The following is a 16,171-nucleotide window of genomic DNA, read 5'->3' as shown; positions in this document are numbered from 1 at the left end:
TAATATTGTGTGATAACATTATTAAAAATAAAGGCAGTCCTAGTATTAAATACAAATAAATAAATAAAATGCTATTATTTACTACTACTTTCTTTGTTTGCCTTTTTAAGTAGAATCACTCTATGTATTTCCCAATTTATCCATTCACTTTGGATAAAAGTGTCTAAAAATAAATAAATAAAAGCGTTTTAATAATATTTAAATCAGCAGGCTTTTATTTTGGTAGGTTGCCGGCAAGTAAGTATACGACATTCCGGATTTAGTGCTGCTGCTGATAAGAAGAGCGTCAGTGGATAAATGTCACAGAGAATTTTGCATTGTGCTTTGAAAACGGCATGGCATAGCCTAAATGTATGCTTTCATGTTGAAAATAAAACTTATATAGTACAGTTTGTGATCTAAAATGGTAATTGTGTATTAACAGCTGTCAACCATATTTATATAACACATTTTTTATTTTGGTCGCGCATGTGGACCTACGGACCACTTATGTGCACCCCTATATATATATATACTCACACATATAAGCACACAAATATAAACAAACTTTTATAATTTTTATTGAATATATCTCTTGAAACCTGATAATATTTAGTTATGTTTAATTATTTAAATTATATATGTATATTATATTATATATTAAATAGGTTTTATAAATATAAATCAGTTTGTAAATATACAGTACAGACCAAAAGTTTGGACACACCTTCTCATTCAAAGAGTTTTCTTTATTTTCATGACTATAAAAAATTGTAGATTCACACTGAAGGCATCAAAACTATGAATTAACACGTGGAATTATATATGGAATTATATAGATAACAAAAAAGTGTGAAACAACTGAAAATATGTCATATTGTAGGTTCTTCAAAGTAGCCACCTTTTGCTTTGATTACTGCTTTGCACACTCTTGGCATTCTCTTGATGAGCTTCAAGAGGTAGTCACCTGAAATGGTCTTCCAACAGTCTTGAAGGAGTTCCCCGAGAGATGCTTAGCACTTGTTGGCCCTTTTGCCTTCTGCCTGCGGTCCAGCTTACCCCTAAACCATCTCGATTGGGTTCAGGTCCGGTGACTGTGGAGGCCAGGTCATCTGGCGCACCACCCCATCACTCTCCTTCTTGCTCAAATAGCCCTTGATGCCTTCAGTATGACTCTACAATTTTCATAGTCGTGAAAATAAAGAAAACTCTTTGAATGAGAAGGTGTGTCCAAACTTTTGGTCTGTACTGTATATAAAAATGTTTAAGACGTTATTTAACATTGTGGTTAACCTAAAACTGCATGCAAGGCCACTGTCAGTGATCATGTAGCTTTTGTAGACATGAATGTGGTTTGTTTTGACAGACCGTTTGTGAATGAAACGCTGAGAATGTAACAATGACAAAAAAATACATTTGAGCCTTTTTAGACCAGCAGTCTGGCTAAAGTCAACAGAGAGCTTGTCCAATTTAAAGTCTTTTATAAAGCAAGCTCTACTTAAAGGGGTCATATGATGCGATTTAAAATTTTTCCCCTCTCTTTGGAGTGTAACCAGCTCTGGGTGCATAAAGAAGATCTGTAAAGTTGCAAAGACTAAAGTCTCAAATCCAAAAAGATATTCTTTATAAAAGTTAAGGCTCGTCTACACCCCCCCTAAAACAGCTCGTTCTAACATGCCCCCACATGTCTACCTCACTGAAGATTTGCATAACGCCACCCAAATGTTCACACCTGTAAGAAAGAAGCTCACCTTTTATTCTCACTGTTGCCTCCGGCGCCATATCTTGGAGTCGCTGTGTGTTTACTTGTGAATGCAAAACTGCTTCGTTTGGCCTTCCAAAAGAGGACATGACTACAAATCAGTTGAGTTGAATTTCAGCACTGTTCCAGAACAGTCCAACCCAAATATTCAAATGTGTGCAGCACATTGTATAGAGGATGATGACTGTTTCCTGAACCAGTGTGCATCTGTGGCACAAAGGCAATTTCTATAAAGTTGGGCTGTTCAAACTTTGAAAGGACAGTCTGGCACTTCTGACTCATAGCCTATAAGTACATATTTTACTGTATATCTAAATAATTTGCCAATGATGATTCAAACGCGAGTTTTGAGCAGTAGAATAAGCTTGTTGTTTCTCGGATCACAAATGTAGACAGGGTTTTATGTTTAAGCAGCGCGACACACCACAATATTTAAAAAAACAGTATACGTCATTATGATCAGTAATTATGTCCCCAATGGATGCAAAAAATGACTTGTTGTAATGGATTTTATTGGTTTTGTTCCATCTGATGTTCCATCTGATGTCTGTTGATGATTCTACAGTATTTAACCGGATCTTCTTAGTAAACTGGTCAAACCAGTTCACCAAATCGAACTGAATTGTTTGAAAGTTGTTCGGTTTATAAACATGCCCTCTGACGCAAAATAAACCAATAAACCAGTATACAGAGTTATTCAGTTACTCAGTACATTGACTGAACTGCTAAAAGAGAACCGATGATGGGATGTGCATGAGCAGAGCAGCTGGACTGAGTCTCATGCTGCAGGACTGGGAGACGGCATAGTATGTTAAAGGGCGTAACATTTCCATTACATGCTTGAGGCATTCAGCCAATCACAACACACTGGATATCTGGCCAATCAGAGCACTCCAAACTTTTTCAGAATGATAAGCCTTGAAAAATCTACGCGTTTCAGAAAGGCGGGTCAAAGCGGAGAAACAATAATGTACATTATATGGAAAATAATGTGTTTAATATATATATATATATATATATATATATATATATATATATATATATATATATATATATATATATATATATATATTAACCTTAAAAACGCATTGCATTACAGCAAATACACAAAGTAAAGTTCTTTTTAGCAGCATCATATACCACCCCTTCAATGGCTGTTTGCATAGTATTGATCGGAAGACAATTGCTTTTAAGTCATGCAAGCTGTTAAAGTGCCAAACGAAATGGATAATGTTAAGCGCTATCTACAAATGGCTCCGCTAATAAGAGTGTAGGGTAAAAATGTTTAAGTGCTAACGAGACATTGCTAAGCCAATGAACACAGCCATTATCACCAGCACTAATGCCATCATGACTGCATATTGACATCAACAATCCAATACAGAGCAATTCAATACAAAGTCTAGTACAAACTTTTTCGCTGTTGGATAAGATGATTTATATTAATTAATTAATTAATTCATTCATTCATTCATTCAATTTATTTGTTTGTTTTTTTATTTTATTTATTTATTTTATTTTATTGAATATAATTTAATTTATTTTATTTGTTGATGATTTTAAACAACTTCTAACAATGACATCATAAAACACTGTTCTTAAATTGCATTTTGCCCACAGTTATGCTTTTATTATGACTTTTTTTAAGTACTAATTACTATACATATTGTTCTCTCTTTCTCGTTAAAAAGCACTAATTCCAATAAAACAACTATTAAAGAATAAATAAGTAAACACACACACACACATCCATCCTTTTAGTTACAAAAATAGACATATCTATACAAACACTAACAACACCATTGCTGGGTGAACCAAATAATTGTGTGTTCCCTAATGCAGATTTAACAATGCAATAAGATCTATCTTTACGACAACTTCAGTTGCACTTGGGAAGATGAAAACAAACAAGTACAGAGATGCCATCAAATATTTGGCGGAGAAACAGCAATTCAAGATGTTACAGACGATAAACATCACTATTCTAAATGTCAGAAAAAGAAAGCTGAAAAACAACAATCTGTGGGAATGTGCCATCTGTGCCACAAAGTCCCTCGGACAAAGCACAGAGCAGACAGATACTATGTTCACTGTCCAATCTGTTCGGATGTTAAGACCCTTATCTTATGGATTGGTTTACCCTAAAATATTCACAAGGGGGACAATTATAATGATTATCTCAGTTTTTCACTAACTCACAATAATGACATTGATGATATGCAGAAGACTTTAACAGAGTTAAATCCATCAGGAATTTTAATCTTATTGTACAAGTTGTGTCATTTATTATTATTATTATTTGAGCAAGCTCCTGTTGGAAACCATAATGAGCTGCCTATATAGACAGAAGGGTCCAAAATATTTAACCCCAATGACCTTAAAAAAGAAAAATAATAAAAATAAAAATTAGAATAATTTTTCGCCGAACTGTACCTGCAAGTCATTGCATTGCAATGGATTACTTTCTCTAATAAGTGATGGGATGTTGGCTTAGAATTTGTCCAAAATTGTTTTTTCAATCTTATTGAAAGAACCTATTATGTGCTTGTCACCTAGGTAGACAGAGCACAAAACTAAAGTTAAAATTACAATGAGAACGTACGCTCTTCCAATATAATATTCTGCTCTTTTCTGAGCATATTTAATCACATATTTATAGCTAAATAAGTTTGCAGTATGTATACGTACAGATTTAAATCATATACTAATGAATGAATCAAGTCATGTTCAATATTGTGGCAGATATTTAAACTACTAAATAGTGATGCCATATTAAAGTGGCAGTTCATTTTGGCTGTGATTCTGAAGTTTGAGGTGCAAAAAGAATTAATTAAATCTTTGTATGGAATAACAACCATTGGCAACATTTGATTTTGAGATAGTTGAGGAAAAAAAAAATTGTATGCTACTAATGAAGTAAGGGAACAAACAACTAGTCTCACAGGTCAAGCAGGATCCTTAGACCATCTGGCTCTTTGATAAGCAAAAACACCATATTTAAATTAAAGGGACCAATGCATGTACAACATTTTCTCTTCAGTATCTGAAAATTTAGATGCTCTAGCATGCAACCAGAAAGCAGGTGTCCCTTTCCCTTGAGCATCATGTAAATGTGTTCCTCTGTGACAGCGGCAGAAGCGAGACAATGGGAATTGCTTCACAAGTGCATGTGACGGCATTGCTCAAGCAGAAGATGAGGCGTTCATTTCAGCGGCATCATGGGAGGCGATATGTGCGCTTCCTCTGGGCCTGAGCCCTCTGTTCTAGCAGTCTGGGATTTCTTTTTTTCTGCATGAATAATAAATAGCTCCCAACCATGCAGTGCTGGATTTTTTCATGTGTACACAGAACATTTGGGAAGATCCTGAAAGCATCTTTATGTTGATATGCCAATGACTTTGTCTGTGTTTGTGCTGCAGTGTTAAGAGTAGTTTGCAATGTAGCTTGAGTTTGGTTGGAATACAGGACAAGAAAGTATAACAGTTGACTATTTTAATATTAACAAAACATACATCAATCTTTCATTACTGTACTGCAAAGGGGAACAGCGAATAAGTTTATTTACAGAAGAAAAGCCTAACGGGGAGCTCAGAATTCAATTTTGGATCAAACTGTACACAGTGTTTTTAATAATGAGGGTCTTGGTATTCAGGGAAAGAGATTTGAACGCACTGGATTTATCTTCTTTCTGGACTTCTCCTAATATTGCCTGTATTGTTCTTGTGTTTATTTTAAGAGATTGTTTTGTGGTGCTCATGTTAATATGCTCACAATACCCAAAATGTCTGCCAGTATGGTTGAAATAGCTTGGCGTAAATGTGATGCAAAGCTGAATTTCTCCTTTAAAGTGTTATGATCAACAATGCCGAAAGCTGCTAAGGGAAACCAGATCATTTAGTTGATGCACTTGACAAAAAAAGCAGTTGTTTTCTCTTCTCATATGCTTAGCTCTTACTGTTTTGCCAGTGAATCTGTCTGTAATTAAAATGTTCATCTAAATGTTAAAGCTCTGCGCTGATATATGAGCATCCACAGTGACAGGCACTAAAAAGAAAAAAGCTACATGACGTACAGCTCTTCCTGTTTGGGTTGGCTTTCATCTGTTGGCAGGGAACGCCAAGAAGACAGGTTGTAAAAAGCGCTGAATTAATGTGGAGGGTCGGGTAAGCGGTGTCAGTCGGTTCAGTGGCACTTTCATGAGAAAACAGATGACTAGACAGTGCAATGTGAGGACCATCTCATCTGAATACATGCGTGTGTTTATAAAGGTGTTTTGACATAGTGATGTGATGGCAGCTTTCTAAGTCATGCTCTTAATCGTGATGTCCAGAGGCTGAAGTCCTCATTTCAGGAGATTGTTGAAGAAGAGTACTAAGAAGAAAATGCTTTCACCATGGCATGGCATTTTCATTCTAAACATACTGGAAACTCAAAGAAATATGTAACAGTCATGTTGACATGAATCTGAATAAGGTAGGGGTTTGGGAAAATAGATTAATTTGATATCTTTTGTAACATTATAAATGTCAGTTTAGTAATCAGTTTAATGTGCGTTGCTATATATATATATATGAATGAAATTACTGAAAATAACTGACCCCAAACTTTTGAGAAGTAATCTACGTACAAACAAATACTGATTTAAAAAATAAATAAATCCCAGCATGCCTTTACGTTATATTTTATTCATTTTTGCACATGGGTAATTGATTAAAGCAATAACTCTTTGCCATTCATATTAAATAAATCACTTTTTATAATATAGATTTCCTTAATTTCTATGTATGTATATTGGAAAGTGTATATTTTTAGATTACATTATTGATTTACTGTTTTTAATTTAGGCATTTTAACTTCACTAGTTAATTTGAAGTGGCCGTTCGGTGTAACAGATTATTATTACAATAAATAAATAAATATACACAATTTGCAAAAATTGGTGTAGAAGCAATGCTCACTCAGAAAGTCCTTAAATGTTTTGCAATTAATTACAAATAAACAAGTAACATTGAATTAAATGTGAAATTTTGAAGTAAAACGTACTCCATTAATCGATTATTATATTATATATACTGTATACTATACATATATAAACATTTCAATAGACAAAAACTATAGCATTTAGCATGTCAGAACCAAAGACACGTCAAGTCAACACCCACATGCAAATGAACTCATGTATTGAGTGTATTCAAGTTCAATTGATTTCTGTTGAGCAAATATCATAACTTGGGTTTTATCAGTTGAATATCATCTCGGACAAAATGTCATCCACATGTTGTTTGTATACAGAACGCCATGGGATGTGTTCCTCACTGTGAATAACACAAACAGTGAAATATCTCGCTGTGTAATCCCCCGTCCAATTAGCCAAATCCACTCCACACTTCTAATCTATAGCAGCACGAGAGGAGCGCATTAACATGACTGCGCTCTTTCCCGTTGGGAGGAAGGGGCGCAAGAACAAATAGTCCTAATTAGGAGCTCTGACCTATACGAGGCTCCGATTTTCACACTGCTCGGCCTGCTAACACTGTTCAGAGGGGTTGTGGTGGGCCCCCGAACTTCACAAGGAATGCTTGAAGGGATGTGATTTGCCAGCCATTTGATCAGACACTAAGAGGGGTCACCAAAGCCACCCCATGTGAAGCGGCGAGGGTGCATTTGGTATGCAGAGCTGAAAGCGAATGGCTTGCATGACTGGTTCAGCTGGCATTTGACATTACTTCCAAGATCTCAGGCTTCGGGGAAGGGTGAGCAGTACACACAAGAGACAAGGCTGTAAACTTGGTATTCACTGTTACAGAAGTCGGAAGTGCCTTTTAACTTTTAACATTGGAAATGCTTAGTTTAGGTCAGCTTGTGAATTACTGCAGTGTGATGTATTTATTTACTTATAGAATAATGTGCACTTATGAACTGTGCATGAACAGAACCAGAACATGGATCATGAAAGTACTTCTAGAAAGATTTTATATAACAACTTAAATAACGTGCATTAGCATGCCACGGGGAAAGAGAAGATTTAAAACCATACTGACTTTCAGTAACAATGGCAATAACATCAGAAAATATGCTGTGTGTTTTATTGCAGTCTTCTCCATAATGAATTCTCCTGTTATACTAGTCATGCAATCCTTAATGTATCATTACATAGGCAAGGACCCCACAGCATTGTTGGGGTTGGGGGGACACAACAGGGAATAAAATCATTGTAAACTGGGACATGTCATATCCTAAACTTTCTAATAGAGGGCAGTTGCAGGGGGATTTTGGAGAATGAAAGTTGCATGTAGACCTGGCCAGCAATGATGGGTTCTGCTTGTATTCCCCTGTAAGCCAGAGAACCATCAGGTGTAAATGGTGCCGAGTACATTTAGAACCACAATGATGGATTGTATCCACCAAACATTTCCTTCTATTTTAAGTGAAAAGGAGCCCAGAGGCTAAGCTCCACATAGGCACATTTGTAGCCATTTGATATAAAACAGACAGTTCTGACCCACCTGTTCATATTACATATGTTCAAAAACTAATAGCAGATAGCAAACATGCACCAATTAAAGTGATATACCCAGAGAACCAGAAATGATTTTGAACTGAAGATGTGTTAATTTAATTTAATATCACTATACACACACACACACACACACAAACACAAACATGCACACTTTTGAAAAAGTTTGCTTACTCATCCCAAACCAGCTAATTTTGCTTAAGCAAAGAACAGGCTTGTAATTGAATTAATTAAACCACATTACATGCAAAATAAATCAATTTATGACTTTTTCTTCTGTTCTGAATAGATACTGCCATACTTAGAGTGTTGTTGAACTGGCATGGTAATTACAGTGACATTCACAGAAAATAAGGATGCTCTTCCACAGATAACACAGTATGACATCTCAGCTGTTGTTGCCTACACTGTCACAGAAAGTGCCCTGATGTTTTCTGAATGAGTTCTACAGATGAATAATATACCACCTTTTCCCACTTTTAACTGCAGATTTATTTACTTACCTTCAAGACTTTCCAAACCTATATGACTTTATTTTCCCCACAAAATAAATAAAAGCATACAGGTTTGAAGTGACATGTGGTGGAGTATAAAATGTCATATTTATTTATTTAGATTAGAATTTTCGATTTATTCTCACCTCTCTTATGCTTTAGCCTAGAACATCTTGTCATTGAGGAGGTGAAGATTTCCTCGTATCCCACGTGTCGAGCCGTGGCACATTTAGGGAATGATGCCCAGCGTTCAGACTTTGCAGTCTGGCTGTTGTCGAGCTTGGATTCATGAGCAATGGGGCCCAAGTGAATAACAGTTCCTGCCCTTAACTCATCCCTTCTGGCAGGCCTGTGTGAAAATGATCTGAGTGGCCAAGCGGTTAGACGATCCGCAGCCTGACCCAGTGCACAATTCTTGCCAAATATACAGCCACTCACTTACCGCTAACATAAGGCTTCTCTTAATACACAGCACGTATTTTAATACATCTTTGAAACATGAGTTGGTTTATTTATTCATATGCATGCTTGGCACGCTCTCTACTGTCTGGGGAGTCTTTCTATATCATGCTCTCTCTCTCTCTCTCTCAGAGGTTCAGCAGCATCTAGTGGTCTTGCTGGAAAGAAATGTTTGTGTGAATCACATTTATTTTTCTCACCTTTGCCTTAGTGGTGTTTATGCAACGTCCTGCAATACAGTAGTTGCTGAATAGTGCCTTTTCTCAAATCTGTTTGTGCAAATCATAATGCTTTATTTGGTTTTGCTCTGGATACATGCAAATAAATAAAAGTATAGTTGTGTACATTCATAAAACACGAGCAGAACAAACGTCTGTGTGAATTTATCATAAAAATGCATGAATTGAAACTGGAAGAATGCTATAAAGTAGTGCAAGAATTTTACAAACAATTTAAAAAGTACTTGCATAAGTTGAAACGATCTACGTGATGTCACAATTTACACTATAATGGTTTTATGAATTAACACATAACTATAAAACAGATTGCTACAATTTATGTAAGAACAATTTTATAAACAATCTATGTAGAATTAGTCTTAGGGCCCATTCACAACAAGGACAAAAAAATATAATGGTAAAAATATAGTCACATTTATTACTGTTCATTTATTTATTTTCCAGATGATGAGTCATCATGCTTTGAAAAACTCAAGCATTTAAAGCGACAGACATCAAAACTGTAGTGTGAACTTCTCTTATAATGAACAAAATGTTACGTTGCATGGTGTGGATGCTAATATAGTTGCCATTTATGGTGTGATACTTGATTTACCCATTTATGCAATAAATGTTTGATAATGTAACTTGCACAGAATTTGACCATTTGCAAACCAAAAGTTTGCACAGAAATACATGTTTAGTAATCCTCATACATGAGGAATGTACATTACAGTTTATGTGAAGTATTTGAAATGAGCCATATTATTTTTAGTTTTATTTATATTTATATTTTGCATTACAAATTTGCATTTAGATTTTTAATAATTACTGTAAATGCATAAATTGAAGAAGCATTCATTTGTCTGTTGTTTATTCTTTTTAATTTTTATTCACTTTATTACAAAATATTTTTGATTACTTTAAAATCATAAGTGATTTGTTTTTAATAAATAAATGTTTAATAAATAAATTTTAAATAAAATTGTATAATTATTATTTTTGTTTATTTATTTTAGTTTTTTACAATAATATATTACTGTAAAATTATTTGTTTTGTGAGATGCAGAAGAAGGGTCATTTTATTTATTTATTATGATTATTCAATTATTTTTCTTTTTTTTTTTAAATATATATTTTTTTTGGTTGGTGACTTACCATGCTATCATGGTCAGTATTTTGTAAAAATAAACTTTTCATCCATTTATTTTTTAAATAAAAGTTAATCTAATCTCATATGTACCCATTCTAATAACAAAAACATCACCTTATATGTCTCAGCCACCTTCATTTTACATTTCACTGTTTTGTGTTTATTTCAACACCCTCCTAAAGCATCCATGCCGAGGTGTTAATATCAGTATCCAGCCTAACACCTTATGAATGCTAACCAAAAGCACAGTGTGAAACTGCTCCAGATCTCTGCAGCCCGTGCTCTCAGATTAGCACTTCAAAAAGGGCAAAGCGGTCTCCAACTCTGGCATGCCGTCAATACACATTCTTTAATGCCATGCCTCTGGCTGTTGCTGTTGACTCCGCAGATAACCTCGGCATCATTTAGCACAGCTTATTTCTACAGAATGTGACATCAAGCACCTTTTAATCCAATTATATCATTATTGTATGTTAGAAACCTAATATACTCGCATGATGACACATACAGGATGTGTACAGGTTTCCTGTGCCAACAAGAATTAATGTCACTTAGCATGGGGAATTTATGGCGAATTGCATAATGATTATTCCAAGGCTCTGGTATAGAGCATCACAGTCCCGCCCACAGCCCGAGAGAGCTTTGGTGCGGAAAAGTAAATTTCCCATTCATTTCTCCCATTGAGTTTCAGAAAAATCTGTATCTAAAGAGTTTTAGAGCATGTGCGAGGATAACCTGCTACGGCTGAACTCATAAGCATATAACATATGGTTTCGAGGGAAAACATTAAGAGAAAATCCCAAAAAAGTCAAAGGTACAAGACTGTGTACATATTTTCATTTCGAGCGAAGGAGCTACTCATCCCATAAACCACCGTGCCACACTGAATTCGACTGAAGCCACAACCAAATTTTATTTTATATAGTGAATGTGCAGTAATAGCAGTTCTTTCAGTATAAATCGTGTAAATAAATAGTGTTTTATATAGGTATTGTGTATTGATTTTTATATTTATCATCGTGTATTTTATATATTGGGTCTCATTCATGAAACATTCGTAAATATACGAGTAAATATCTGAGTGATTTGCATGTAAAGATAACTTCCTGAAAACTCTTCTCCTGATTCACAAAAACTTCGTAAATGTCAGATGTGATAGTGGAATGTGTGTGTTAATGAATTCCAATCAGTCGTAAATGGGACGCGCGTGCATGTTCACTCTCAATTACCATAAATCCCGCCTATTAAATCCGACTGACAACTATATATGAGCATCATAATATGACACCAAACGAAGGATTTCAACATGTCTTCTCAAAAGCGACTGAAAAAGAAACATTTCTCAGCTGCAAAAATTGAAGTTTTATTATCAGAAGTTCATTCAAAACGCCACATTTTATTTTCAAGCGTACTAGTGGCGTATCAGGTCCTAAAAAAGGAAGTTTGGCAGCATATTACAGATCCTATTACTGGCTCTCATAATAAAAGTTAAAAGAAAAACCGTATGTAATTAATATATATAATATTTTTTTTCAAAATGCTGTGTAAATATGTACCCGATTAAGGTGAATTAAAATGCAACCGTATTAATGAGCAAAACGTTCAGACGTTAAACGCACTATTTAGGTGTGGCTGGGAGCAGGTGTAGATTTCTTTCGTACCAACTAACATTTGGAAAATATGAACGTTTTAATGAATCCGAGAATTTACGCCAAAACCACTTTACGCGATTTACACAAAAATTCGTTCTGCTTGTTTTTCATGAATGAGACCCATTGTGTGCTTGTGTGAAAGTGGTTAACGATAACGTCAGTAACATGGTGCAGTGATTTGTACCTGATTGTAATCACTGCTCAGTCGTCAACACATGTCGTTGCCATTACACAAATGTTCAGTAAATGCACAAAAAGGTATGCCTAGACTAGATATTGTTTTGACAGTGGCATTATAAAATGCTTGATATGACTCGTACCATATGAAGGCTATTGAGAATTGTGCTGAAACCCTAACACAAGTCACTTTATTTTTCACCTTTATTATCCCCTACAAAGTGTAACGTATACAGTATCTTGCATCAGATCAGTATGAAGCCTGCACTGATAAGAATCAGTCTGTTTGCTTTCTGGAGTGTTGTGCATTTCATTAATAAAATCAATATGCACACATCTGAATCTCTGGGCCCAGATTTGGTGATGTACTGTACTAGAAGGCAAGCTTTTATCGATGATTTTGTAATGTCTGAGCACAAGCTAATTCTCTCTTGCACAAAAGGTAGTAACAGTATAAGGTAGATAAATAATACAATATGCCTTTGGTTGAGTGAAGACCGTCTGAGGTCATTTTACTTTGACCTAGAAGGTACACCTCATACAAACCAGAAAAAGTGAGTATATTATCTACTAAACACTCGATGGAAGTTTTTTAAAGGAATCTTCACCAGGTTTAGCCACACAGAATGGATCAAGTTAGCAAATTTTCTGTGGACACACCATGATTCAGGCTGGGGTGCTTAGGTGAACTTGCAAGGTGATTTTTATTGCATTTATTGTAATATTTTGTTTTATGGTCCATTAAGGAACCATTAAATAATCGAATCTAATCACTTAGAAAAAGTCAGGCCACATGAAACATTGTGGACCAAGTTATGAAACAAGCTGTATTATTCAAGCAATATCAGCAAGAGGGTTTGTATATAGCAGTTCAATAAACAAGAAGTTAATATTGAGTAACATAAAGTTTTGACACACTACCAGCAATTATTTTGTATATTGTTACTCCAATAATTCAACATTTCTGAGCGAATCAAATGAATGAATAATTCAATGACTCACTCACAATTACAGTCAGGTATTTTGTCCCTAAGTGAATCTGTGTTTGTAAATGCTTCAGTTCATTGGTTAAGTGTAGGGATGAAGTGGTTACCAGTTTGACAATAAACCACAATAAAAAGTTCTGACGATTAGTATAACCGTTTTATATTTCACATTTTTGGAAAACCCACTGTAAATGCTGTTCAGCAAATGCAAAGTAACAGTCTCATGCAGATGCAACATGCAGCATAGGTATCATTTTATGTGAAAACATGGTGGAAGGCAGAGTGCAGATAGAAATTATATGAAAGAATGTTTGAATGAATTAATTTATATGAATGCATACGTGGGAGCTGACAGTTTTCAAAAGTTTCCAAGGTTTGCCTTTCACCTTCCCTCTGTGTAATGTCTTACCTCTTAATAAAGTAGTTGTATAAGTGCAGCACTGCTTTGCAGAGGTTACTAGAAAACAGCTCTATTGTTGCTGTTCCATATGCGCTATCTACTATCAGACAATTGATTTACATTTCCATTCAGCCTGTCTGGCATTTTTGTTCAGACCAATGCAAAAATGTGACCAAATTGTTGCTGTATAGCGAAAATCTAAAGCAGTTTTTTTTTTTTTTTCCTGTAAAGCTCTGTAAACCAGTTGATGAAAATAATTTAATGTGCATTCTAAAAATCTCAAAACTTCAAATAATAAGGTAGCCTTATAATTATTAATGAAGCAGGTAAAATGCTTGTAATTAATTAATCGGGAAAAAAAAAAAGAAAAAAAAAAAACTGAAATGCAATGTTTTTCATTTTATAAAACTTTGTTCCATGAATGAATCATTGTTTTGAACAAATTGATCAAATTAATGACTTAATCATTTAAGTTAATGATTTCACAATAGGCTAATAAAGATAGCCAGTTGTTTTGTTCATGACTGAATCAGGGTTTTTTTTTACGCAAATTGTTTGAATTAATAACTGACTCACTCAAATAGGGTCACTTATATCTGCTTACTGGTGCAATGATGTAACTTGCAGAAAGAATCACTAAAAAGACTGTGAAAGTGATAGAAACATTGCAAATGTTGTATTATTTGAATTCGGTGGTTGTTGGTGTCGTTAATCCAATTTTAAGAAATAATAATAGTGATTCTTGCCTTGACAAGCACTGCTAGCCAATAAATAGTATACATATTGTGCATGTCTAGAAAGTTGAACAACAGCAGCCATTTAATAAGGCATGTTATGAGTGAAATAGACAACCAGTGACACATCTGACAACTGACTAGACATTTCTAGGCATTTTTTTACAGATAAATCTTGGCATAATGCCTGCAAATTAGTCCAATTTATGAACCTCTCACTACGCCATGGTGGGTTGAGAAGAGATTCCAGAGATCCCGTTCAGTCAGTCTGAAAATCTGTCCTTCTGGTTGGTACAGAAAATACCAACATAGCTTAGAGGAGGATTAGACTTCCACCTGCTCCCCAGTGAATTATCCTACAGTGTTGAAACTGAAAAAGTAAACTGTGTGGCGAGCCAAAAAATAGATTTCCATGCAATTTGATGGCCTCATCTTTCCCTACTTTATAAAAATCCCAACTCAATCCATCCCTCAGTTTAAAATGTGTTTATTCTCTCTATGTATTTTGTGGTGTTGCATATGCTAATATCATTCTCTGTGCCTGATTATTACAGGTGATCGACATTAAGGAGAAGCTGAAGGAGTCGAAGAAATTCTGGTCATCACTGCCAGACAGTATCTGCACAGAGGACGAAGTGGCTGACCCAGATGAGGAGCAGTGCTGGAACAGTCACACAAAGGGAAGGTACAACAGTCACCTTCAGACACAGATTCCCTTGGGTCACATTGCAGATTGTTGTGTTTCAATCAAACTTTCCATGGGAATTGTATTGATATTAAGTCATAGGCAGATACAAATCACACTGTTGGCAGAATACAAGATTGCTGTAAAAAAATAAAAATAAAATAAAATATTAGTCGAATGAATGAATGAATAAATAAATAAATAAATAAATAAATAAATAAATAAAAATATAATCATAATATAATAATTAAGCCAATAAAATTTATTATTATTATTATTATTATTATTATTATTATTATTATTATTATTATTATTATTATTTAAGAAAATTGAAATCATTTGACAATGGATTAAAAAATATACTTTAAATGACAGTATTTTTATTTATTTATTTTTTTTACAAATAAATAAATATTTAATTAAAATTAATTAAAGATAAAGTAAACATTGTAACCAACAGGGCACTCACTATGCTGGGAAGTTTGTGTGCATTGGGAATCAAATAAAGCCAAGGAAACCCTCATTTTACATACAGCACACAGAGAAAATGACTTGAACATGACAGAGGGCAAATGCATAAAGCACAGCACAATTTGAAATCATATAAGATTAAAGTTTAAAGCATTCAATTCTCACGGACTGACCATCACGCAGAGAACACGTGATCATGCTGACTAAAAATGCACACTTCACAAGATCTCACAGCTGGATTTGACCAAGTTTGCGAGGTTTGTGAAATTAAATGTTGATTAGTCATTCCAAAATTTGTTTAAATTACTGTATATAAATGCGTATATTGCTTAATGGTGATGGCAAATGATAAAGTATTATAATGCTTTCCTTTATATGATTAATAGGCCTAATATAAAAGCAACCATTATGATACTTTAATATGCATTAATTCCTTTGTTTAACCATTCTATCTGATTATTAAACAGACTTCAATCCGTATTAG

The 16,171-nt window shown here is 34.6% G+C and overlaps 1 protein-coding gene across 2 annotated transcripts in view; it reads left to right on the top strand.

Annotated features, from left to right (window-relative positions):
- LOC127996712 (glypican-6-like) overlaps positions 1 to 16,171 on the top strand; it is a 247,772-nt gene that overhangs the window by 225,510 nt on the left and 6,091 nt on the right. For both annotated transcript variants that reach the window (XM_052591977.1, XM_052591971.1), the window contains one exon: positions 15,086 to 15,216. In XM_052591977.1, coding sequence (XP_052447937.1) covers positions 15,086 to 15,216 — 131 coding nt within the window. The remainder of the gene's footprint in view (positions 1 to 15,085; positions 15,217 to 16,171) is intronic.

Source organism: Carassius gibelio, chromosome A1, assembly GCF_023724105.1.
Source record: "Carassius gibelio isolate Cgi1373 ecotype wild population from Czech Republic chromosome A1, carGib1.2-hapl.c, whole genome shotgun sequence".
Taxonomy (NCBI): domain Eukaryota; kingdom Metazoa; phylum Chordata; class Actinopteri; order Cypriniformes; family Cyprinidae; genus Carassius; species Carassius gibelio.
This window is presented reverse-complemented; position numbering and strand designations above follow the sequence as displayed.